This window comes from Salvelinus alpinus, chromosome 4 (genome assembly GCF_045679555.1).
Source record: "Salvelinus alpinus chromosome 4, SLU_Salpinus.1, whole genome shotgun sequence".
In the NCBI taxonomy this organism is placed as follows: domain Eukaryota; kingdom Metazoa; phylum Chordata; class Actinopteri; order Salmoniformes; family Salmonidae; genus Salvelinus; species Salvelinus alpinus.
Genome location: NC_092089.1, coordinates 52,316,705 through 52,340,298, shown reverse-complemented (window position 1 = coordinate 52,340,298; position 23,594 = coordinate 52,316,705). Strand labels below are relative to the sequence as shown.

The following is a 23,594-nucleotide window of genomic DNA, read 5'->3' as shown; positions in this document are numbered from 1 at the left end:
AGTGAAACTCTGCCCCCCTCCGTTCACTCGGTGACTCTCCGGTAGAAGTAGAGGTAACCCAAGTCCTTGGGTGGCTTCTCTGAGGCACACACTTTCTGATCGTTAAAGATAACCCACCTGTGAGTGAGAGAAGAGAAAAGGCACAGACAGACATGAGACAAGAAACAGTACTTTAAAGCTTTGTCTAGATTGTTATAACCACAGAATCTCAATAGCAACACCGTGCACCACAGAAGTGGGCATTAAGTAGAACGACATTCATGTATCAAGTGTGTGTATAAAGGAGTGGTTTCTTCTATATGAAATGAAAGAGAATGGCGCTTACTGTTGGTCCTTCTTGATGTGGCAGACGTAGTGGCCGCACATAGTGCTCGTGCCCATGTGACTGATGAAGGCAAACAGCTCATACTCTGGAAGAGAGAGGGAGGGAGAGGAGTGGGGGGGATAGAGGAGAAAAAGCAAGACATGCAAAGTGGAGACATCAGTGACAGTGTGCATCTATGCTGCAAAATGGACATCGATTTGAATACAGAGGGTTTTTCAAATTGAAAGATATGGACAGACAACAACTTGGAGTCTGTGCACATTGTCAAAACACATTTAAATATGCTTTCCACAAAGAGTAAGTCATTAACCAATACATGTTGAGGTGGAAAAAAATAAGTATATTCTTTGTTTTCCGGGAGTGCATACCTGTTCTTAAAAATTTTTTTTTTAAAGATGCTTTGAGGAGAATATTAAAATATGTTTAAACATCCAACCCAAACTGAACGCACCCCCTTCCTCTCACTGTTGACTTACTGCCAGGTCCGTCTCGGACTTTAGGCCCAGGAGGGGGCTCCCTGGACCCCTCGCTCTCGGCGGCCGAGCGCCCCCCCTCCGAAACTTCCATGGACTCTAGATCATCCAGGTGGGAGAAGATCCAGTCCACGGCGCGCTCTAGGACGTTACTCTGGAAGAGGAGAGACCACTTGGTTAAAGGTTGGAGACCTGACCTGCAGCACAAATGAGTGTGAACTTCAACCGTGTGCTAGAATAGAGTATATTGTGCCAAAGGTCTAATCATATCAGTAAATTCCACGAGTTGAATACAGCTACTGAGCATGTGTGATATCTCACTGCAGTTTTTGTATCATTTCTTTGAAGCAACATCAAGGAGTGCTGTCACTAGAGCAGTGCTAGACGTGAAGGGTCGTAACGTTAAGGGAAACACTGTCTCACCGTGGCCCTCAGTGCTCGCGTGGCCTGGTCTCGGCTGAAGCCCATGGAGACGATGGTTGCTAGGTGCTCCTCAGAAACGCTCTCTGTGGGCGTGGTTCCGGGAGCGGAGCTGGTGCCTGGCAACACCATGGGAGCGGAGAAATCTGCAGCCAATCACAGATGGGGAGGAAACGTGAATATAACGTGCATAATGAAATCAATGACATGCCGTCGTGAAATTACTATTGTAAAAACGTGAATAACAACATTGCTGGGAATTACTGACTGGTTCTACTTCACGTTCAAACACATGGCAGTCCATACCATCTAATTAAATCACTTAGATTTCTCAACAAACACCACCCACTTACAGCCCTACATCCATGACAGACACACGTGTTTGATGGTATATTTGGCACAACTGTTCCTCCGTGACCCACCTGGGTCGTCCATGTGGCCCATGACCCAGTTCATGGCTGCGTCGATTCCAGTATTCCCAGTATAGTACACAGCCTTCCTGCAGGCCTCCAGTGGGAATCCCATCTCACACAACTGGGACACGGTGGAGTCGTCCAGGACTGGGGCTGAGAGATAGAGAGCGAGCGAGAAGGGGACAGGGTCTAATTATGTGGATGCACTCCACAGACGGCAGCAACAATAAGGATGTCATGAATGGTCCTAACTGCTGAGAAACTGGACATTTGGAGACGGACAACGAAATAAAACCACATGTTGGCAAACCATACTAAACTCATATTCTGGACAATAAGAGCAAACCAAGTCTCTTTCCCACCAGAGAATTTAAATGATAACTCAAATCACCTCACTGAAAATACAAAACCAAATTTCAAAAAAGGGTTGAACACAAAAACACAGAGAAAACATAAGAGGGAAAGAAGAAAGGAAAAGATGGTGACGGGACGACAGGATGAAGGAAGGGAAGATCAGAAAAGACAGACTGACACAGTAGTGGGGAGTAGAGCGAGTCGTCCTCCTCGTTGCCGTGGGAACCCAGGATACCTTTGACCTCCACGTCAGGGGTCATGAGAGGGGGTGGGGCCACCTCTGGCAGAAGCTCCTCCCCCGGCTGCTGGCCGGTCCCACGGAGCGCAGTCAGGTCCAGCGTGTCGGGAACATCGATGCTCACATCTGCAGGGACAAACAAACATCTATTTAGTTGACCGGGACTGTGCCACATTAATCCAACGTTTCAGTTCTCCCATTAATGGAAAAGTCATTTAATCTGTGGTTCCTTGGACTTGTCAAGCAACTACAGTGGAATTTCCCACTTGAATTTAACTGATAGCGTCTGTGATAACCCACAGGTGTAGATGTTGCGTGCGTATGTAAATGACAATACAATTCTATTCAATGCAGAAGATCAGGTAGACCTTGTTTACACTGTGTGCAGAGCAGACGACTCACCCAGTTTCTTGGGGACCCAGTCCTGTCCAAAAGTGAACTTCTTAACCTGGATAACCATGTGGTCAGGGAAAGAGGCAAAGCGGGTGGTCCTGAAAGAGGGATGAAGAGAGAGAGAGGGAGGGAGACTAATTACAAACTACATTTTCCCTAGGAAAATGCATTGATTGATGGATGATTTAATTCAGTGTTTTACAACTCCAGTCCCCCCAACAGCACACATTTTTGTTGTACCCCCCCCGGACAAACTCACCTGATTCAACTCATTGAGGGCTTGATGATTAGTTGACAAGTTGAATCAGGCGTGCCTGTCCGGGGCTATAACAAAAATGTGTGCTGTGGTGGGTACTCGGGGACTGGAGTTGGGAAATACATTTCATTGACCGGGAAACTCATTGATAGATTGATTGACTGAGGGAATCGTGTGCGCTGTCATACTTGGTGGCGGTGGTCTTGGCCTGCGCGGCGGAGCTCCAGAAGTCTGTGAGCGTCTCCGGTTCGCTGAGCGCCGCCATGCACGCTGTGAACGGGATACAGGCGCGCACTAGCGCGGGGGGAGGCGCTCCCGACGAGTCTGCCTCCTCACGCCGACGCTCAGCCTCCTGCAGCTCCTCTGATAGAGACAGAGAGATACTTGAAAATGTTATTTTATGAAGAATATACACTGCCGTTCAAAAGTTTGGGGTCACTTAGAGATGTCCTTGCTTTTGAAAGAAAAGCACATTTTTAGTCCATTAAAATAACATGAAATTGATCAGAAATACAGTGTAGACATAATTAAAGTTGTAAATGACTATTGTAGCTGGAAACAGCTGATTTTTAATGGAATGTCTACATAGGTGTTCAAAGGCCCATTATCAGCAACAATCACTCCTGTGTCCCAATGGCACGTTGTGTTAGCTAATCCAAGTTTATCATTTAAAAAAGGCTAAATCATCATTAGAAAACGCTTTTGCAATTATGTTAGCACAGCTGAAAACTGTTGTGCTGATTAAAGAAGCAATAAAACTGGCCTTCTTTAGTTGGGTATCTGGAGCATGAGCATTTTTGGGTTCAATAACAGGCTCAAAATGACCAGAAACAAAGACTTCTTCTGAAACTCGTCAGTCTATTCTTGTTCTGAGAAATAAAGGCTATTCCATGCGAGAAATTGCCAAGAAACAGAAGATCTCGTACAATGCTGTGTACTACTCCCTTCACAGAACAGCGCAACCTGGCTCTAACCAGAATAGAAAGAGGAATGGGAGGCCCCGGTGCACAACTGAGCAAGAGGATAAGTACATTAGAGTGTCTAGTTTGAGAAACAGACGCCTCACAAGTCCTCAACTGGCAGCTTCATTAAATAGTACCTGCAAAACACCAGTCTCAAGGTCAACAGTGAAGAGGTGACTCTAGGATGCTGGCCTTCTAGGCAGAGTTGCAAAGAAAAAGCCATATCTCAAAATGGCCAATAAAAAGAAAAGATTAAGATGGGCAAAAGAACACAGACACCGGACAGAGGAAGATTGGAAAAAAGTGTTATGGACAGACAAATCTAAGTTTGAGGTATTCAGATCACAAGAACAACATTCGTGAGACGCAGACAAAATGAAAAGATGCTGGAGGAGTGCTTGACGCCATCGGTCAAGCATGGTGGAGGCAATGTGATGGTCTGGGGGTGCTTTGGTGATGGTAAAGTGTGAGATTTGTACAGGGTAAAAGAGATCTTGAAGGAGGAAGGCTATCACTCCATTTTGCAACGCCATGCCATACCCTGTGGACAGCGCTTAATTGGAGCTAATTTCCTCTTACAACAGGACAATGACCCAAAGCACAGCTCCAAACTATGCAAGAACTATTTACGGAAGATGCAGTCAGCTGGTATTCTGTCTATAATGGAGTGGCCAGCACAGTCACCAGATCTCAACCCTATTGAGCTGTTGTGGGAGCAGCTTGACCGTAAGAAGTGCCCATCAAGCCAATCCAACTTGTGCGAGGTGCTTCAGGAAGCATGGGGGGAAATCTCTTCAGATTACCTCAACAAATTGACAACTAGAATGCCAAACGTCTGCAAGGCTGTAATTGCTGCAAATGGAGGATTCTTTGATGAAAGCAAAGTTTGAAGGACACAATTATTATTTCAATTAAAAATCATTATTTAAAACCATGTCAACATCTTGACTATATTTCCTACTCATTTTGTAACTCATTTCATGTATGTTTTCATGGAAAACAAGGACATTTCTAAGTGACCCCAAACTTTTGAACGGTAGTGTATTTGACTTATAAAAACTTGTTGGTTGACTTATTTAATTAGGCTTCAATAAAAAACAAGAGCAGTTGATGGGGCAGAAGTAGACTCGCTGACACAATAAACTACATTTCCCATGAGCCCCTCACCGGTGTTGGTGGCCTGGTCCATGGGCACAGGTAGCTGGAGGATGTAGTCCACCCTCTGCGTGTACTTTGCTTTCTGTGATTGCTGACACACAATCCTCTCCTCTACCAGGAAACGGAAGGCTTCAGACGGGTTCACCCCCGAACGACAGTTTCTCTGAGGTGGAGGTTAATAAAACAAAACTAAGAAAATGGGGTACAACAGTAGGGAAAAATCTGATGACAGAAGATGGAAAGAAGGGATGGAGTATGGGATGAAAGAGGGATGACTTTACCTCCACCATATTAATGAAGTGTAATAAGAACTCCTGGGCGTCTTGTTGCCGATTGGTGGAGAACTCCGAGTGGCCCCGCCCAATAAGTGCTTTGAACATGCGTGCCGCTATGCCAACCTGGTCACCCTGGAGACAAAAAAAAAATGTTATTTAGACAATACACATGGAAAGTGAACACCCAATCGGTTAATGTAAACACAACTGGAAAAACCTTGTCATTTTTTGAGACAGGTGTTTGAGGCGCCAGTGCTACGGTTGCTAGCATTCTGACTTAAGAAACCTTCCGTACAATCTTCCAGTGCTTCCATTCACTTACTCTGGGTTCAGAGCTGGGTTCAGAGCCCTCTCCGGGGTCAGGGGCTGGTTTGGAATACTCGCCCGACAACAGACCATAGCCCAGCTTTGCTCTGAAATAAGGAAGAGATGTTGAACACCAAAACAACATTGGAATAAAGTCCATTTAAAAATTTTGAAATAGAGGATAATAAAAACAGGAATTACTGATCCATCGGGAGAAATTCTACTTCTTAAAACTCTTATAAATTAGGGGGAAGTGTTGAAGGAGATTTGGTCCTAAGCCTGCAGATAGTTTTTTTGCCTGCATTTTTTTGCTAACAATTACCATCCCCGTATCTTATCTAATGCTAGCCGTGGCCATAGAAATTGATTGTTTTTGCTCAGATAAGTGAACAGTTAGTGACATCCGGTGGAGAAAGGCTGGCCTTTAGACAATGACCTACTGTCCATCCAAACATAACACATGCATCTCACAGTGCCAATGACTATGCATTTGTGTGCCATAACAGTTGTATGCCAGTGTGACTAGCTTTGAATACACATGTGGTATAACCCCCGACTCTGTGCTATTTCCAGACGCAGGTGTGTGTAGTCTCAAGGTTGTTGGGAAAGGGCAGGTTTAATAAACCTTATTTATGTTTGACGCGAAATGGTTAACAACGTTAAGTTTGTGTGTGTGTGTGTGCATGTTACACTGAAAAAAAAGAAGAAGCATTTGGTGGAAACTCACACTTGGGTTTTGAAGTCCTGGGTGGGGTCGCTTGGAGCTTCACCGAAGATCTTGTCAATGTTGGAGACGTACCTGAAGCGGGGTACACACACGACAGAGGGGTTTCGTGAGTATTTCCCAGCACTCTTTTCACAATCCGTCTCAACTTCTCTTTATGTCAGGGCCTATAGGGCCCTGGTCAAAAGTAATGCACTAGAAAAGGAATAGCGTTGAATCTGGGACGCAGACTGAGACGTAGAAGTGATAGACGGTTACTGACTTGCTCTGGAAGTCAGGCACGGTGAAGAGGACTTGCATGACCGAGTTCAGGTAGCAGCTGTTGCCCAGGTTCTTCATGCCGGTGAGGCCGGGGCCTGACAGAGGCCGCAGGGTGGCCCCTGACTCCTGGATCACCTCCCACTCCCCCACACGCTGGTTCACCGCTATCTCCAGCTCTGTCATCGTACGCTCCGTCTGCATGGGAAGAGAGGTGTCGAGGAGAGAGAGAAACGGGGAAGGAACCGGAGATGGAAAGACAATGACAGATGAACCAGATGGAGAGGACTGATCCCACAATGAGCACCATCGCTCATTTTGTTGTTATAACACAATAAATATGAGCTATTTAAAATGGGTCCAGGCCAGCTTTGAACATAATTTTGTCACTAGAACACTGGTAAGGCAAGTACGGACAAGTATAGTCCTTATTCATGGAGGAAAATGTCTGTCACTAAAGAAAAATAGTCCTTAAACCACAACACTGCAGCATGAGAGAGCCTGCCCATCGAGACCCTGTATCTTTATTGATTTCGGCAGTCCTACCTTTTCCATGGTCATCATGTCGATGCCAAAGTGGGACAGGTGTTCGGGGAGCTTTGGATCCAGTACCATATCATCCTCGTCATAGGAGTACACATCTGGAAAGGCCACAGAAGCAAGTCAGACATCAAAATCTGAAAGAATACAGCCTCTTACCCAGTTACAACTGTCTTCGAGTCAGACTTCAGTCTCAGAGTCCTTTTCCTTGCCAGTGTTTTCTTAATCTTCCCCTTTCAATAATAAGGGTAAGCTTCTCAATAGGGATTCGGTGACTGCTGGAATATTGGGACTAGAGAGAAGCACTTGGTAAATAAAACGGTATTGTGTTGTTTCAAGTGTCCAAGTATTCGTATTGTGTTGCCATCACCTGCTCCGTCGGGGGTGATGGTGCCCAGTTTGACGGCTAGAGGGTGTCCCGTCTGCTGGAAGTGCAGGAGGGCATGGTTGTTCCCCCCGGAGCCGTCGAAATACCTGCGACCGCAGAACACCCTCCCGTCCGACAGGTTCATCCACAGGTTCTCCTGCAGGTCACACACCTCACACCGCCAACCACTGGAAGACAGGGATGGAGCGAGAGGGGTGGGGAGGGAGGGGAGAGGTAGAGAGAGAAAGAGAGAATCATCGAATGGTGGAGAGGAAGACTTAGGGAGAATGAGAGATTGATAGAGAATGAATGATCATTCAACAAAACATTTATTTAGGCTACATATTGACATACATTATTTAATCTATTAATTACACTATCAGACCTTGTATACGGTCCAAGTCTATGATGAAATTAATGGACATTTATGAAGCAAAAAGGAGAAAAATTGTCAACGTGTAAGTTCCTTTAATGCTGGAGCGCTCGTGACATTCTAGCCAATGCCAGCACAGAACAACCTAGCCTAACCAGCGTCTCACCTGGGAGGGATCTTGGTGCCGTTGTCGAGCTGCTTGAGTTCGACGGCGTGCCGGGATTCCGCCCGCACCTCGCCGTCCCACTGCTGCACCTGCAGGGCATGAGACACTGAGTCTGCAGACATCAGCCCCGCCATGGCTAGAGATACCTAGAGGGATATAGAGAAGGTTATAGGTGGTTACAACAAGAATGCATGGTCAATCTATATGAAGTGTAATACCTAGAGCAGGGGTTGTCAACAGGCTGCCCGTGGGCCAAAACCATCCCGCTAGTGTTTTTTTGCCCCTCAAAGTTTTGTTGGTCCCCCAAAATACTAAATTTTGGTCCCCCAAAATACTAAATTCAGCTAAAATTAGTTTACTTTAGGAAATCTGTTCCCAAGTATTCCCCACTACAACAACAAAAATAAGTGATCTTGTCTCAATTATTTTCAAATACAATCTCTTTTTGGCCTTAGCTGTGGTCAATTTGCAGAGTACAAATTATAATTAATTTCCATCTCCCCGACCATTCCCTCTGACAATGAAAAAAAAAGCAGAATCGTGTTTCCGATGCACACACTAACTATGAATGAAGGGATTCAAAACTACATGCCCATGGCAATGACAGGGCCTCTTTCTAAACACAAACAAACGTACAACACTAAGAGATAATTGGCAAAGTTGAGGCAACACTTGAAGTGTTCACCCACAAAGTGTCTCACCCGCTCTCTCACAAGGTCCGGCATGGTGGCGAGGTCATCGGATGTAACTTCCTGTCTATCAGGGAAGAGGACGACTTTTACTTCCTCCTCATACTGCTCCTGCTCCACGTTGAACCCTCCCTCGATACCTGAGATAGAGAGAGGAGGAGGAATGTCAATAGACATAATATAGGTTTCATTGATCTATCATGGCAGAGTCATTTCTGAAAGTTTTGGCTACAACCGAGTGTTGGTGTCAGCATCCCTGAAGGCTAGCCTGGGTACCAGTATGTTTAGCTATCATTCCACTCTGTATCATATGCTAAACACATGCTTGTCATGACATGGAATACAAGGAGTGGAATGTTAGTAGAAACAGACTGGAACCCAGGCTACCTGAAGGCTGCTTCGGGGTTCTTTGCACCGTCATAGCCCTGTCTGAAATGTGTTACTGTTAACTCTGCTGTTACCTATGGCTAATCGGGTTGGCTTCTTCTTGGGTGGGTCACCGGATCCAGAGTTCTCCTCATCTTCCTTCTGGGGAAAATGACAGTTCAAATTTAGTGAATTGTGTCCATCCACAAGAAAAGGTGGTTCATTCATAATTTCTTATAGAGACGTTGAGCAAACCAAACGGAAGTAGCTGCCATTAAAACAAGCTGAACTGGCCTGATGTCATTAGATGCTGCCTGATGTCAGGTATATTACTTTTGTACTGAGCAATAATTTTGATACCAACTGAAATTTGTCACTCAATGTGTTTGTTGTGTGGCCGCTATTTTTATTTTACCTTTATTTAACTAGGCAAGTCAGTTATGAACAAATTCTTATTTTCAGTTCAGGGGTAGAAAGACAGATTTTTACCTTGTCAGCTCTGGGATTCGATCTTGCAACCTTTCGGTTACTAGTCCAACGCTCTAACCACTAGGCTACCTGCGCCCCAAGTGCCTCTATTGCTAGCTAGGCTCAGCCAGAGACTTCAGTAAAAGGTTTGAAGGAACAGCGTGTAACTCACCGGAGCTTTGCGGGTCCGGGAGATGTGCAGGTAAGCCCGCTGTCCGCTCCTGGTGTGGTGTCTATCCACATACTGGCTGCCGAACCCAAGGAAACTGTTCATGCACACATATAAGCCTCCTTCACTCTCCTAAAAAAGATCAAATAAATGCGAAAACAACATTAAAAGGGTTAGGCATTAAATTGTCTGTCTTGGTAACTGGACAGATGCTAGTTTACCCAACAACCTATTGGATGTAACGGTACAGTAGTTGAAGTTTCCCACGCGACCAACTCATAACACTGAAGATTATCATGTCAACAAATGACAGTGTGATTTTCTAGCATGCTAACTAGCAAGTTAGTTAGCTAAACAGTTGGAATGACATGTCAAGTGACAGCCAAAGTTAGCCAACTGGCGAGCTAGCGTTAAACTTGAAATGTAACGTTGGTTAACTACGTAACCTTCGAGTTCATTGAAAACTAGTCATGATGATAGTTTGAAATTATTTGACAACCTCTGGTTACAGTAGCTAGCTAACGTTAGCTGAATGGTAAAGATGTTAGCTGGCTAACATTAACGTGTCTCAATGTAGCTACAGTAACGTTAGCTAGCTATTGTTGTGACGAGCAAACTACCCACCTAGCTAGCTGTATAACTGGTAATACACAAATAAAAATAAAAAAACAGCCCCAAAGAAAAAGCGTATATAAAAGACAGGTTTAATACGAAGCTAATAACGTTCGATGAGAAGATGGGTTACTCACCGGAGAAGAAAATGACAAGGCGCATTCGTCTTTATGGACACGGTCCCCGGGCCTCGGAACTCGAATTGTGGACAGAACCGACATCAAAACCTCGCTTACCTCCGCCATCTCAAACTAACTAATTCTGCCTTCCAATCGGACACTTGTTCCTGAGTTTGGACCCCAGCTTTTGATTCCCCAGCTTTGAATATTGTCTGCTTGTATTGCTCTTCCCCTCTCTCTGTCTTCCTCCCAATGAATGGCTTGATGCCCCCCTGTTTGTGTGGACTCAAGGCCGAACGCGTATAGCACGCACCCGGTATCGTGGTAATCGTAATATATAGAGTATAACTACCGCACAATTATGCGATGTTGTGTTTGAAAGAGAAACATGAATTAAGTATGAATTCAGATCGCCAATTAATCAAATCTATATTAAAACGTTATTTAACATCTAAAAAAGACATACAATAAAACGCACAGGCAAAATACACAACATCTGCTTTATATCACACATAACCTTTTCAGTAATTACGGTCATGTTTAAGGGCTCGCCACCTCGACGATGAGAAGGCGAAAATGTCAGGGTTTTAACGCACCGAATGAACTACTGCCACCGCGTGGGTGGAAAGAGAACTTCACACAAACCCCAAATATGTAAATGAAATTGTCTATTCATTGTAATTAATAGACTATGGAAAAAGATACAGGATTTGATGTGTCATATCAGCTGCCACCTTTAATGCTGATGAACAAATTACTTTGTAGTCAAACAGGGTAAAAATGTTACATGTTGCATGTTCAGACCTGCCATGATTGATGTTTGGTGAGTGGGACGTTGGTAAAGTAGGCCTATATAGCCTAAATAGTTTGATTGAAGAAATTCTGCTATGAAAAAAATAGGAGACTATGAAGAATGGAAACAATGTTTTTTTGTGTGTAGCCTATACAGTGTTATGAATGAGTTTGTGTAGACTGTAGGCATGTACACTAAGCTAGACTATAATAATATTTTAGCATTATTTTAGTGCTTCCAAACACTGTTATTTACTGTGTCAATAAATCTCCTTTCAAGTGTACTGCCTCTCCTTTTCTCCACCCATCCCACTCCTTCTCCCCCTCTCATCACTACCTAGCACGTCTTTCCTGCCTTTCCCCACTTTACTCTGGCCCTGTTCCTCCCCCTTTCCTTCTCCAAAATAACTACGGCATGCTATGGCGCTTTTCGCAAATCACAACTCTGTCTACGTGGCGCTGCACATCTCTCTTATTCACTATCTTTTCTCATTCTTCGATTTCACCTCTCCTGTTGCAGGCATCGGGGCTTCTGTAGGATCTGCGTCCGGACTCATACCCTCTTACGATGTTTTGTATTATACCGGGGTCCGTGCATACTTTAGCGAGGAGTGGGAGAAAGCTGCGGAGCTGCTCGAAAAGTCGATGACGACCCGGGAGGCTCTGTTTCGGACACGACGGCAGTGCCATGAAGAATGTCTGCCAGCGGGACATGACAGGCTCCCAAAACTGGGTGTGTTTGTGTTTACTGTGTTGTATGTGGTCGATTCATAGGGTATGTGTGATAGAGAGTATGTCTCTCTGTCTCCACGAGTGTGCTGTGTGCATGCATGAAATATATTAAATCATAAGCTTCTGTTTGCCACTTACAATCACAGCTTGCATTAGGGCCTAGATTATCTCCCGGGAGTCAGTGATGACCCTATTTATCTATGGTCATGAGTGCAAGACAGTCCTGGTATGGTACATTCCAGTAATGTAGCATCTCTGCTGTGTGTGTGTGTGTGTGTGTGTCCTCAGACACCGAGAAAGGGAATGTGTGGGACCTATGGGCAGTGGACTGGGTCCAGCGGCGGGCTGAGTGTGTGCGGTTCTGTTTGGGACGGGCTGTCACTCCTGCAGGACAGCTTCCTGTGTCTGCCGACATCGAGTACGAGTTTAGCACCCGGAACCCCTATAACTTCCTCCAGGTCGTCTACTGGAATGTAACTATGAGTATATTCACCTGCTGTTTCATTATGTTCCTGTGCATATGCGTGGCTAACAGTTGAATTGTAGATCTGAAGTGCTAAATGCTGCATCATTGTATGCTAAAGCGATTACATTGGTTATTCCACTGGTAGTTAGTTACACTGGTAACTAGCTCACTTTACTACAATACTGTAGCAACAATACCCTACAACTACAGCTGTGGTCTTCATGCACTCTAGGTCATCTGTACTTAACTTTTCTTCCTCATCGTCTACCTCATCCTCCTGTTATTTTTTTCCTCCTCTACATCTTCTACCTCGTTCTCGCTCGCTCTCTTTCCTCTCCTCTCCGCTCTTCCTCCTTCTCTTCGTCTTTTACCTCATTCTCTATCGCTTTCAACTTTTCCTCTCCTCCCCTCGCTTCTTCCTCAGCTAGGGAAAGTACAAAAGGCGGCGTCAGCAGCCCACACATTCTTCGTGGCCAACCCCAGCCACCTGGAGATGAGGAACAACATTGAGAAGTATAGACGGATGGAGGGAGTAACAGAGGACGCATTCCAGGATAGAGAGATGGAGACAGAGAAACACTGGGTAATTTAAAAAAAGAGTGGGGGAGGGTTGTGTGTGTCTGAAAAATGGTCAAATAAATGCTAGATTGGATGCATAAATAAGTATTCATGAATCTTGTTGTAAGAAATATTCTTTGAAGATTCCCACATGTGGCCTGAGGGCTCAAATTCCTCTCTGTGTTTCACCTTAGGTACCTAACCAATCGTAAAAGCCCTTTGGGCTCACACAGTAACCTCTGCATGCCCCCACAGCATTCCTGATAACATGTTACTAATGGAGTGTACTATAATACATCATGTGAACACCACTGGACTTTTGATATCACTAAAGCCTAACAGTAAAGAAAAAATGCAGTTCATTTCACTGCTCTGTTTTGTTTGTCTCCAGCAAGTCTTCGTGCTTTCCGTACGTACTATGCCCATTGGGAGTATAGGCCATCGACGACTTCTCTCCATCGCACTCTGTTCTTGATGTTTACCAATTATAGCCAACCTTTCCAGCTAACATTCCCCCCTCTTACCCATAACCTCCATCCCTCTATTAACCACAGGCCCTGTACGACTCCGCCCTCACTTCTGAGGCCTCCTCTGATTGGACGCACGCCGTGGAGAAATGGAGGGAGTGTGTGAACGAGACATTGAGACAGACTGATGAGTGTAGGGCGCAGTGTGAAGTCGCCTCACAGCGGCTCCCTGAGAGCAGAGGAGAGGACGGAATGGACGGGGTGTTTGAGAAGGCTGCAGGTGAGAAAAACATGTTTGTTTGTTTAAAAATTGATATTTTTAAGGGTTTTATATATCCTTATTGAGATAGGACAGTGAAGAGGACAGAAAAGGTAGGAGAGATTGTGAGTCAGAAGGGCATGGGTCGGATTTGAACCCATGCTGAGATTGGAAGCTGGGCTGTACATGTGACACTAACCACTGGACCACACAGGTCACAGGAAAAACATGTTTGTGTTAATGAAGCTGGTTGTCTATGCAGGGCTATAACTCATTCATTGCTAGTAGGCTGAACCTCTAGTAGGCTGAAAATGTCTGTAAGGTAATAGTGTTATATAGCGTTATAAAGGCCTTATTATAGGGGGAGTGTTACCAGACAGCTGACTGTAAACAGTATAATGTCACGCAGTGCATATTTGGGTTGGTCCAAAACAAAGCAAAGATTGTAATTCTTATTTTTTTATGAAACTTTTTCTCCCCAATTTCGTGGTATCCAATTGGTAGTTACAGTCCTGTCTCATTGCTGCAACTCCCGTACGGCCTCGGGAGAGGCGAAGGTCGAGAGCCCTCCAAAACACAACCCAACCAAGCCGCACTGGTTCTTGACACAATGCCCACTTAACCCGGAAGCCAGCCGCACCACACCGTATACCAGCGTATAGTGTCAGCGTGCACTGCGCCCGGCCCGCCACAGGAGTCGCTAGTGCGCGATGGGACAAGGACCCTCCCCTAGCCTGGACGACGCTGGGCCAATTGTGCGTCGCCCCGTGGGTCTCCCGGTCGCGACAGAGCCTGGACTCAAACTCAGAATCTCTAGTGGCACAGCTAGCACTGCCTTAGACCACTGCGCCACTCGGGAAGCCTGTAATTAGTTTTACATGTATAGGATAGTTGTCCTACTATTTTATTCTATTGCTATTCTCTAATTTTCTAATCTTTCCTTCTCCTTATCATGTGATTTTTATCTCCCGTCCTCCAGCACTCTCCCTCTCCCTCCTGTCCTGCCATCAGGCCTGTGTGACCCAGGTGGCGACGCGACCCGGAAGGATTTCAGCCCAGGAGGACCTCCTACCCACACAGCTGGAGCATCTACACATCGCACAGTTCAAAGGTTAGACAGGGGAACGGTCATATCTGAAGTTACAGTAATGACCACATGATGACGCTAACGACAATTATGATGGTAACTCTGCTTCTACTGCAGCTGATGATACTGGCCAGGATATGGCACCTGAAATAAATGTATTATTTTAAATGGGCTCTGGTGCTTCATACAGGAGTTGACATATCTAGTGAACAACCAAAGCCCATCTCCCTCTCTCTCTCCCCTATTTCCCGCAGCGGGCGATCTAGGAGGAGCGGTGCGTTCTCTGCGGTCTCTCCTCCTGTTCTACCCCTCAGACAAAGACTCCCTCAGTAACCTGGAGCTCTACACAGAGACACTGGGAGGCGACACTGAGGCACATGGGACAAAGCCCTCCCAGGTACTACTGGTGCTCAGCCTCAAATCAACAACCCCTAGTCTGGCCCACTAGGGAGGTTTCATTTTATAAACAACACTCCTCAAATTTGACAGATACATTATTGTATCTTACTCTACTGTGAAGACCAGTATATTGGTTTTCTCTGTAGGCATCACTCTTTTAATTTAATTAAAAAACATATATATATATATATATATATTGGTCGCTTACACATATTTAGCATTTGTTATTGCGGGTGCAGAGAAATGCTTGTGCTCCTAGCTCCAACAGTGCAGTAGTATCTAACAATCCACAACAATACACACAAATCTAAAAGTAAAAGAATGGAATTAAGAAATATCTAAATATTAGGACGAGCAATGTTGGAGTGGCATTGACTAGAATACAGTAGAATACAGTATATACATATGAAATGAGTAAAACAGTATGTAAACATTATTCAAGTGACCAGTGATTCCATGTCTATGTACATAGGGCAGCAGCCTCTAAGCCTCTGTGTCTTTATGTTCTCAGGAGATAGCCAGGTATGTGAGCCGCTCACTGCAGGAGAAAAAGCTACTCTACTTCGGAATGGAAAACCTCAACTTCAATTTCACCGACCCGGTATGATAAAGTTGTTTATTGATTATCATTGGATCTGGTTTGGCCCAGAGCCATAAAGTAGCTACTGTATATCTAAGCTATATATGGCTCTGATTTGGTCACTCGCATTTACTTTCAAACTGAACGATACCGCAGTTTGTTCCTTTTGTGTTTTTTTCCCCCTCTCCCATATAGGATCTCTGGACTCCAGAGAAGGTTGTTCCTGAATTGCTAAGAGACACATGGAGGTAAGAGGATACGTGAAGGAGAAAGTTACTGCTCAAGAGGACGGGAGTGTGGAGAGAAAGGGCTTTGAAGTGCTATTGGGCGGTTGAAAGCCATTTCCTTTTTGATTTCCAGAGCAGAAAAGGAAGTGCTGAATGAGAAAATGAAGGAGGGAGAGAAAGAGGTGGAGATGGACGATAGTGGGTTCTACGCAGGTAAGCATAAACATTAGTGTTTGGCATGTTACAAGCACACATTGACGGATTGGTAATGACAACAAACATTATTGGCTCGGGTCTCTGAGGATTGGGAAACACTAATCTGATAAACATTTATTTGATTTAAATGTTTGTGCGTGTGTGTGCGTGTGTGTGTGTGTGTGTGTGTGGACCCTCTTCCTGTGTCTCACTCACACCTCCGTTCTGTTCCCTCCCCCAGGGGGTCCCGTACCTCAGGTTGGTGTCACCATCAGCATGGACGACAATTCTTTAAATGGAACTAATCGCGTCATGCTGGACGGAGTTCTAGATCAGAAGGAATGCGATACAGTACTGCGCCTAGCGACCGTAAGCTTGCATATGATTCGCTCAGGAAACAAGACTCCCTCAAACACAGGAAGAGAAGTTCAACAGAGATATGGAATTTAAATGAGCCCTGTCCCTTTGGTGTTTCCCATTGGATTGGAAATAATAACTAAAACTGCAATATAGTGATAATCACACCTAGCATATCAGGGGCCATATACAGTATATATATACAGTCAAAAGTTTGGACACACCTACTCATTCCATGGTTTGTCTTTATTTTTTACTATTTTCTACATTGTAGAATAATAGTGAAGACATCAAAACTATGAAATAACACATATGGAATCATGTAGTAACCAAAAAAGTGTTAAACAAATCAAAATATATTTTAGATTTGAGAATCTTCAAAGTAGCCACCCTTTGCCTTGATGACAGCTTTGCACACTCTTGGCATTCTCTCAACCAGCTTCACGAGAAATGCTTTTCCAACCGTCTTGAAGGAGTTCCCACATATGGTGAGCACTTGTTGGCTGCTTTTCCTTCACTCTGCGGTCCAAACCATCTCAATTGGGTTGAGGTCGGGTGATTATGGAGGCCAGGTCATCTGACGTAGCACTCCATCATTCTCCATCTTGGTCAAATAGCCCTTACACAGCCTGGAGGTGTATTTTGGGTCATTATCCTTTTGAAAAACAAATGATAGTCCCACTAAACCCAAACCAGATGGGATGGCGTATCGCTGCAGAATGCTGTGGTAGCCATGCTGGTTGAGTGTGCTTTGAATTCTAAATAAATCACAGACAGTGTCACCAGCAAAGCAACCCCACACCATCACACCTCCTCCTCCATGCTTCACGGTGGGAACCACACATGCGGAGATCATCTGTTCACCTACTCTGCGTCTCACAAAGACACGGGGGTTGGAACCAAAAATCTCAAATTTGGACTCATAAGACCAAAGGACAGATTTCCACCGGTCCATTGCTCGTGTTTCTTGGCCCAAGCAAGTCTCTTCTTCTTATTGGTGTCCTTTAGTAGTGGTTTCTTTGCAGCAATTCGACCATGAAAGCCTGATTCACGCATTCTCTTCAGTCTCTTCTGAACAGTATAACTCTTCTGAACAGTATATGTCTGTTACTTGAACTCTGTGAAGCATTTATTTGGGCTGCAATTTCTGAGGCAGGTAACTCTAATGAACTTATCCTCTGCAGCAGAGGTAACTCTGGATCTTCCATTCCTGTGGCGGTCCTCATGAGAGACAGTTTAGCCATAGCGCTTGATGGTTTTTGCGACTGCACTTGAAGAAACGTTAAAGTAATGATGGACTGTCGATTCTCTTTGCATATTTGAGCTGTTCTTGCCATAATATGGACTTGGTCTTTTACCAAATAGGGCTATCTTCTGTATACCACCACTACCTTGCCACAACACAGGTAGGGGGTGACTACCTCATGAAGCTGGTTGAGAGAATGCTAAGAGTGTGCAAAGCTGTCATTAAGGCAAAGGGTGGCTACTTTGAAGAATCTCAAATATAAAATATATTTCGATTTGTTTAACACTTTTTTGGTTTTGATTCCATGTGTTATTTCATAGTTTTGATGTCTTCACTATTATTCTACAATGTAGAAAATAGTTTAAAAAAATAAAGAAAACCCCTTGAATGAGTAGGTGTGTTCAAACTTTTGACTGGTACTATATATATATATATATATATATATTATACACTTTATGAATTTAGGCCCTGATCTTTATGGTTCTTAGGGATATGAGCCAGGGGTGGATTTGGAATTCAGCAATAGCAGAAGTATTCAAAAAGGGCTATGAGCTTATATCCTCAATGATGACTTCCTGTGTTGTTTCTGACAGGCTGCTGCATCCGCTGGGGACGGTTACCGGGGGCGACGGTCCCCACACACACCCCATGAAAAGTTTGAGGGCCTGACTGTCCTCAGAGCTGTCAAGGTGAGAACGATGGAATCTGGAGATGAAATCTATCTGTCTGTCTGTCTGTCTATCTCTCTGTCTCACATGGCCACATAGCTAATGAACAGTTAAACACTTTTCTGCTCTGCAGTTGGCTCAGGACGGCATGGTGAACCAATCAGACGCTAAGCTGCTGCATGAGATGGGGGAGAGGGTGAGAACCCTCCTGCACTCCTACTTCAGGAGCCCCTCAGGACTCCATTTCTCCGACACACATCTCGTGTGCCGCAGCGCCATCACAGGTATGGTCCGCTCAAGCAATGCCCTCTATTTCTTGAAATGATGGTTCCAAAAATGTTTGGTTTCACATCTTCATATTTCATGTTCATTTCCATCTGTTCTGTTGACCTCGTTATGTATTACATTTGTGGGTCTCAATGCAAAACGCTTTTCCCATTTCTAGTGTAACCCAATAGCTAACCCCTGACTTGTATCAGGTGCCTTATCTGCTCTGTGTCATGTCACCCGTTGTGTTACCTGGGTCGTGTTCATTAGGGCATGCAATGGAAAACTGTCTAAAACGTTTTGCAACGGAAAACTAAAATGATTGTTTATTATTGGACAACTCCAGGTTGTCCCTCTATTTCAGTCCATTTTCTTCCATTTGGTGCTGTTAGGTTCTAATTTTCAGAGTAAAAACAACTGACACTCTGAAAGCTCAAAAGTATATTCTTCCCAGAGGGTCAATACAGCTGCACTAGACAAAGACATGTTTACAATAGTTGTGGTATATGTACCCCACTTTGGGTGGAGTCTCCTCCTTCTCGCTACATTGTATCTTTATTACTAGGCAGGAAACTAAGTGATACGGGCCATAAACTTTTCTTTCTCCCTTAACGTGACCTGACCTGACCTTGACCCCCTTCATCGCTAATCCATGGCTCTCTCCCCTTATCAATGCCTGCCACATGTGATCGTTTTCCCTGCACTCAGCACATTCTAAGCTTAATTGTACACACCATATACCTTCCTCCTACAGATAACCATTCACTTCTGGTGTAGACCCTCTGAACCTAAGCACTCGATATTTCAATAGGATACCTGATAATTAACCCTATCTAAAGTTTATGAGTTAGTACCCAGAATCCATCGGTGCCTAATGACCATGGCCCTCGTGTTGTGTGTCCTGTCCAGGGGACCAGGAGGGGAGACTGGACCTGTCTCACCCTGTTCATGTGGACAACTGTCTACTGGAACCTGAGACCAGACAGTGCTGGAGAGAACCACCTGCCTTTACACACAGAGACCTGAGGTACACACACACACACACACACACACATTCATGCGCACACACGCATGCATACTGGCAAAACACATGCACCCACACAGAAGCATGCAGACGTGTGCACTGTGCATGCACAGACATGTAATTACACTTAAAATACACACACAAGACTTGGAAGTTGAGCTATATAATACCACATACACTCCCATGTGTATGCAATTGGACAGTGAAGCTAAAATTTTACATTTGGCTCTATACTCCAGCAGTTTGGATTTGAGATCAAATGTTTCATATGAGGCGACAGTACAGAATGTAACTTTTTATTTTCGGGTATTTTCATACATATCTGTTTTACCATTTACAAATGGAAACACTTTATGTATTTTGTCGTCAATTGGCAGCTTCATTAAATAGTACCCGCAAAACACTAGTCTCAACGTCAACAGTGAAGAGGCGACTCCGGGATGCTGGCCTTCTAGGCAGAGTTCCTCTGAACAGTGTCTGTGTTCTTTTACCCATCTTAATCTTTTCTTTTTATTGGCCAGTCTGAGATATGTCTTTTTCTTTGCAACTCTGCCTAGAAGGCCAGCATCCCGAAGTCACCTCTTCACTGTTGACGTTGAGACTGGTGTTTTGCGGGTACTATTTAATGAAGCTGCCAGTTGAGGACTTGAGACATCTGTTTCTCAAACTAGACACTCTATTGTACTTGTCATCTTGCTCTGTTGTGCACCGGGGCCTCCCACTCCTCTTTCTATTCTGGTTAGTGCCAGTTTGCGCTGTTCTGTGAAGGGAGTAGTACACAGTATTGTACGAGATCTTCAGTTTCTTGGCAATTTCTCGCATGTAATAGCCTTCATTTCTCAGAACAAGAATAGACTGACGAGTTTCAGAAGAAAGTCTTTGTTTCTGGTCATTTTGAGCCTGTAATCGAAACCCCAAATGCTGATGCTCCAGATACACTACCGTTCTTTAGACTAGTTGAGTATGTAAATGTGGTATTTCAGTTTTTATGTTTAATACATTTGCAAAACAAATGTGAACCTGTTTTTGCTTTGTTATTATGGGGTATTGTGTGTAGATTGATGAGGTTTTTTAGAATAAGGCTGTAACGTAATTTAAAAAAGGTTGAGGGGTCTGAATACTTTCCAAATGCACCGTATGTCCAAATACTTATGACTTCTTCAAATGGGGGGACTAGATACATACAATGCTTTTATTTCTAAACGGTAAAACAGATACGTATGAAAATACCCTCAAATAAAAGGTGACATTCTGTACTCTCGCCTCATGTGAAACATTTGATCACCAATCCAAAATGCTGGAGTGTAAAGCCACATTTGAAAACATTGCTTCACTGTCCAAATACATACGGAGTTGAGTGTATGTACATTACATGAACAAACTCAAACCAGTACGGCATGACATCTTAATCCTAACACTGTTTGATAGTCTCCTCATTCCAAGGTAAACAAACACAGCATTCAAACGAACACAGGTGCCATTCCACAGCCAGGTCTAAGATTATTGAATTTCAGGCAGGGGGGTGTGAGGAAATAATGTGATGTGCCTCTGGCAGTGTGCTATATAGTACCACAAGGTTTGTTTACTAAGCAATAAAGATGGCAACTGACAACTTTGACTAGACTTGTTAAGTGCCGACTAAGTCCATGTCTGATTCCATTCCAGCGCTGTGCTCTATCTGAACGATGACTTTGACGGTGGGGAGCTCTTCTTCACAGACAGGGATGCCAAGACTGTCACAGTAAGTCACTTGACATGATAACTCAAGTAGAACACTTTACACTGGCTGGTCTTCACATGACCTTTGACCTATGCCCCACCGTGACCCGGTCATCACTATCTGGCCATTGCTAGAAGGGATGGAAGCACAGCTTTCTAACATATGCAATTCTAACCTTAACCCGTTCAGTAACCGTACACCTAATATTATCCCTAATGCTAAATTAAGAACAAATAGTTTGTGTTGTGTGTACTTCTCAGTAAGTTCTGACAATATTGCCTCTTCTATCCATTCTAGCATGGCCCTTATAGAGGCTACCCTTTCTGACGCTCTCTCTTTTCCTCTCTCTCTTTTCCCCTCTCTTCCTCTCTTTTTCTCTCTCTCTCTCTCTCTCTCTTCCTCTCTCTCTCTCTTTTCCTCTCTCTCTCTCTTTTCCTCTCTCTCTGTCTCTGTCTGTAGGCCCGGGTGAAGCCCACCTGTGGTCGACTGGTGGGGTTCTCCTCCGGTCCTGTCAACCCCCATGGTGTGACCGCTGTGACCGCTGGCCGCAGATGTGCACTGGCCCTCTGGTTCACCAAGGAGAAGCAGCACAGGGATATGGTGAGAACTGTTATTGGATTGGTTGCTCTTTAAAAGCCTGGCCCAGATCAGATATGTTTGGCATGACAATGACCATAGGAGTTGGCAAGACAGCACAAACAGATCGGGGACCAGGCTAACGCTATAAAGTTTTTAAAAAAAGTGTTACTGTTGCCCCTAACCACTTTTTTAAATAAATATATTGTATTAATGGTTAGGTAGGCATATTCTTCCACTGCAAATCTACCATTCCAGTGTTTTACTTGCTATATTGTATTTACTTCGCCACCATGGCCTTTTTTTATAGACTTATTTTTCTACTGTATTATTGACTGTATGTTTGTTTTACTCCATGTGTAACTCTGTGTTGTTGTATGTGTCGAACTGCTTTGCTTTATCTTGGCCAGGTCGCAATTGTAAATGAGAACTTGTTCTCAACTTGCCTACCTGGTTAAATAAAGGTGAAATAAATAAATAAATAGCAACATACTGTACATAGCAACAAGATCAGCTGCAGACAAACAAACAGAACATACATGCAAATGTAATGGTTGTTGCTTTTTCATTTTCCCCATCTAGCGCTGACATCTCAGCTATTTTCCCTATGCTAATTCACTTTTTGTTTAGATATCGTTTTTGAAGAATAAGTCTACGTCAGTCAGGGTTGGCAGTCAAATAACATAGGCACTTCGATTTGACCGTTGGTCGGTTTATTAATAATCTATATTGTTAAGGTTGAACTTGAGGAAAGTTCTGGCACAATTTTCCCTGGATTTGAAAGGAGCACTTCTGTTTCTTACCCAGCTAGCCTGGATTTTGTCTGATCACGGCCGTGGCATGAACACTTCACCTCACATTACTGTACCTTCTGTGCCTCATGCAGGAGAGGGAGGAGGCCGAGGCCCTGTGGGCTGTGGATGGACAGAGTGTGACGAAAGGAGGAGAAGTAAGAGAGGAGGGAAGAGAGGGCACCGCTTCCCCTGCTCGGAGTGGTAGAAGCGGAAGCCAGTCGTCGAGGAGTAGAGGGAGGGGCAGGGTGACGGGGGGAAAGGACGAGCTGTGATGAGCTGCTGTGATGGATTTAAAGACTGAACCACCCACGCTGAACAACGGGGTAGTCCTGTTCACCTCCCCGTCCTACTTGGTGGACCGTCCCGGTCCAGCCACCAGTCCCCTTTCCCAAAAGACCATGAACTCTTCTCTATTTTTACACCAGGCTTTTCAATCCCTACCCACGCTCCTTCGCTCTCTCTACCTCTTTTCCTCTCTCTCTGTCTGTGAGACCATTTGTGAAAGAAGGTATTTTTGTCTATCTTTCTCGCTCGCTCTCTCACTCCCTCACGCTTTCTCTTTGAGACTGTGTTGCTTGCTTGTGTGGCCTTTCCACCCTCTCCATTGACAATCAGTTCATTTGTGTTACAGTGTATGCCTTAGTTTCTGCTATGTAATAATTGTTACATACCTGCTGGAGAAAAGTAAAAGAAATTGAATAAAAGGTATTCCAAATGGTGGAGAGAGTGGCAAGAGTGGGAATGAAAAAGCCATAC

General features: G+C 44.4%; 2 protein-coding genes across 4 annotated transcripts in view; one reads left to right on the top strand and one right to left on the bottom strand.

Moving 5' to 3' along the window:
- LOC139573918 (ubiquitin carboxyl-terminal hydrolase 5-like) overlaps nucleotides 1–10,733 on the bottom strand; it is an 11,400-nt gene extending 667 nt beyond the window's left edge. The window contains exons 1-20 of one of the 3 annotated variants that reach the window (XM_071397906.1): nucleotides 10,443–10,733; nucleotides 9,697–9,825; nucleotides 9,152–9,218; nucleotides 8,703–8,830; nucleotides 8,002–8,147; nucleotides 7,466–7,650; nucleotides 7,102–7,196; nucleotides 6,560–6,753; nucleotides 6,301–6,372; nucleotides 5,590–5,680; nucleotides 5,274–5,399; nucleotides 5,002–5,155; nucleotides 3,061–3,235; nucleotides 2,626–2,714; nucleotides 2,164–2,349; nucleotides 1,641–1,784; nucleotides 1,222–1,364; nucleotides 802–952; nucleotides 326–410; nucleotides 1–117 (exon numbers count right to left, since the gene is read on the bottom strand). The exon at nucleotides 1–117 is cut by the window's left edge and continues 667 nt beyond it. In XM_071397906.1, coding sequence (XP_071254007.1) covers nucleotides 24–117; nucleotides 326–410; nucleotides 802–952; nucleotides 1,222–1,364; nucleotides 1,641–1,784; nucleotides 2,164–2,349; nucleotides 2,626–2,714; nucleotides 3,061–3,235; nucleotides 5,002–5,155; nucleotides 5,274–5,399; nucleotides 5,590–5,680; nucleotides 6,301–6,372; nucleotides 6,560–6,753; nucleotides 7,102–7,196; nucleotides 7,466–7,650; nucleotides 8,002–8,147; nucleotides 8,703–8,830; nucleotides 9,152–9,218; nucleotides 9,697–9,825; nucleotides 10,443–10,550 — 2,562 coding nt within the window. In that variant the 5' untranslated portion in view covers nucleotides 10,551–10,733 and the 3' untranslated portion in view covers nucleotides 1–23. The remainder of the gene's footprint in view (nucleotides 118–325; nucleotides 411–801; nucleotides 953–1,221; nucleotides 1,365–1,640; nucleotides 1,785–2,163; nucleotides 2,350–2,625; nucleotides 2,715–3,060; nucleotides 3,236–5,001; nucleotides 5,156–5,273; nucleotides 5,400–5,589; nucleotides 5,681–6,300; nucleotides 6,373–6,559; nucleotides 6,754–7,101; nucleotides 7,197–7,465; nucleotides 7,651–8,001; nucleotides 8,148–8,702; nucleotides 8,831–9,151; nucleotides 9,219–9,696; nucleotides 9,826–10,442) is intronic. The other 2 variants (XM_071397908.1, XM_071397907.1) reach the window with 2 other exon arrangements.
- Nucleotides 10,734–11,540: 807 nt separating this feature from the next.
- Nucleotides 11,541–23,558, top strand: LOC139573919 (prolyl 3-hydroxylase 3-like). The gene is made up of 16 exons (XM_071397909.1): nucleotides 11,541–11,949; nucleotides 12,237–12,421; nucleotides 12,839–12,997; nucleotides 13,527–13,719; nucleotides 14,678–14,809; nucleotides 15,040–15,182; nucleotides 15,696–15,785; nucleotides 15,960–16,012; nucleotides 16,125–16,204; nucleotides 16,428–16,555; nucleotides 18,383–18,478; nucleotides 18,591–18,741; nucleotides 19,634–19,751; nucleotides 21,414–21,489; nucleotides 21,928–22,068; nucleotides 22,931–23,558. Exons 1-16 carry the CDS (start codon nucleotides 11,637–11,639, stop codon nucleotides 23,108–23,110), a joined length of 2,238 nt encoding a protein of 745 aa, XP_071254010.1. The 5' UTR covers nucleotides 11,541–11,636; the 3' UTR covers nucleotides 23,111–23,558.
- The last annotated feature ends 36 nt before the right edge of the window (nucleotides 23,559–23,594 follow it).

Bases quoted from the DNA above. Each gene is read 5' to 3' on its own strand.
- LOC139573919 (XM_071397909.1), top strand. From the start codon at position 11,637: ATGGCGCTTTTCGCAAATCACAACTCTGTCTACGTGGCGCTGCACATC. The intron at 18,479-18,590 runs GTGAGAACGATG...TCTGCTCTGCAG, and splicing joins CTGTCCTCAGAGCTGTCAAG to TTGGCTCAGGACGGCATGGT. The intron at 19,752-21,413 runs GTACACACACAC...ATTCCATTCCAG, and splicing joins TTTACACACAGAGACCTGAG to CGCTGTGCTCTATCTGAACG.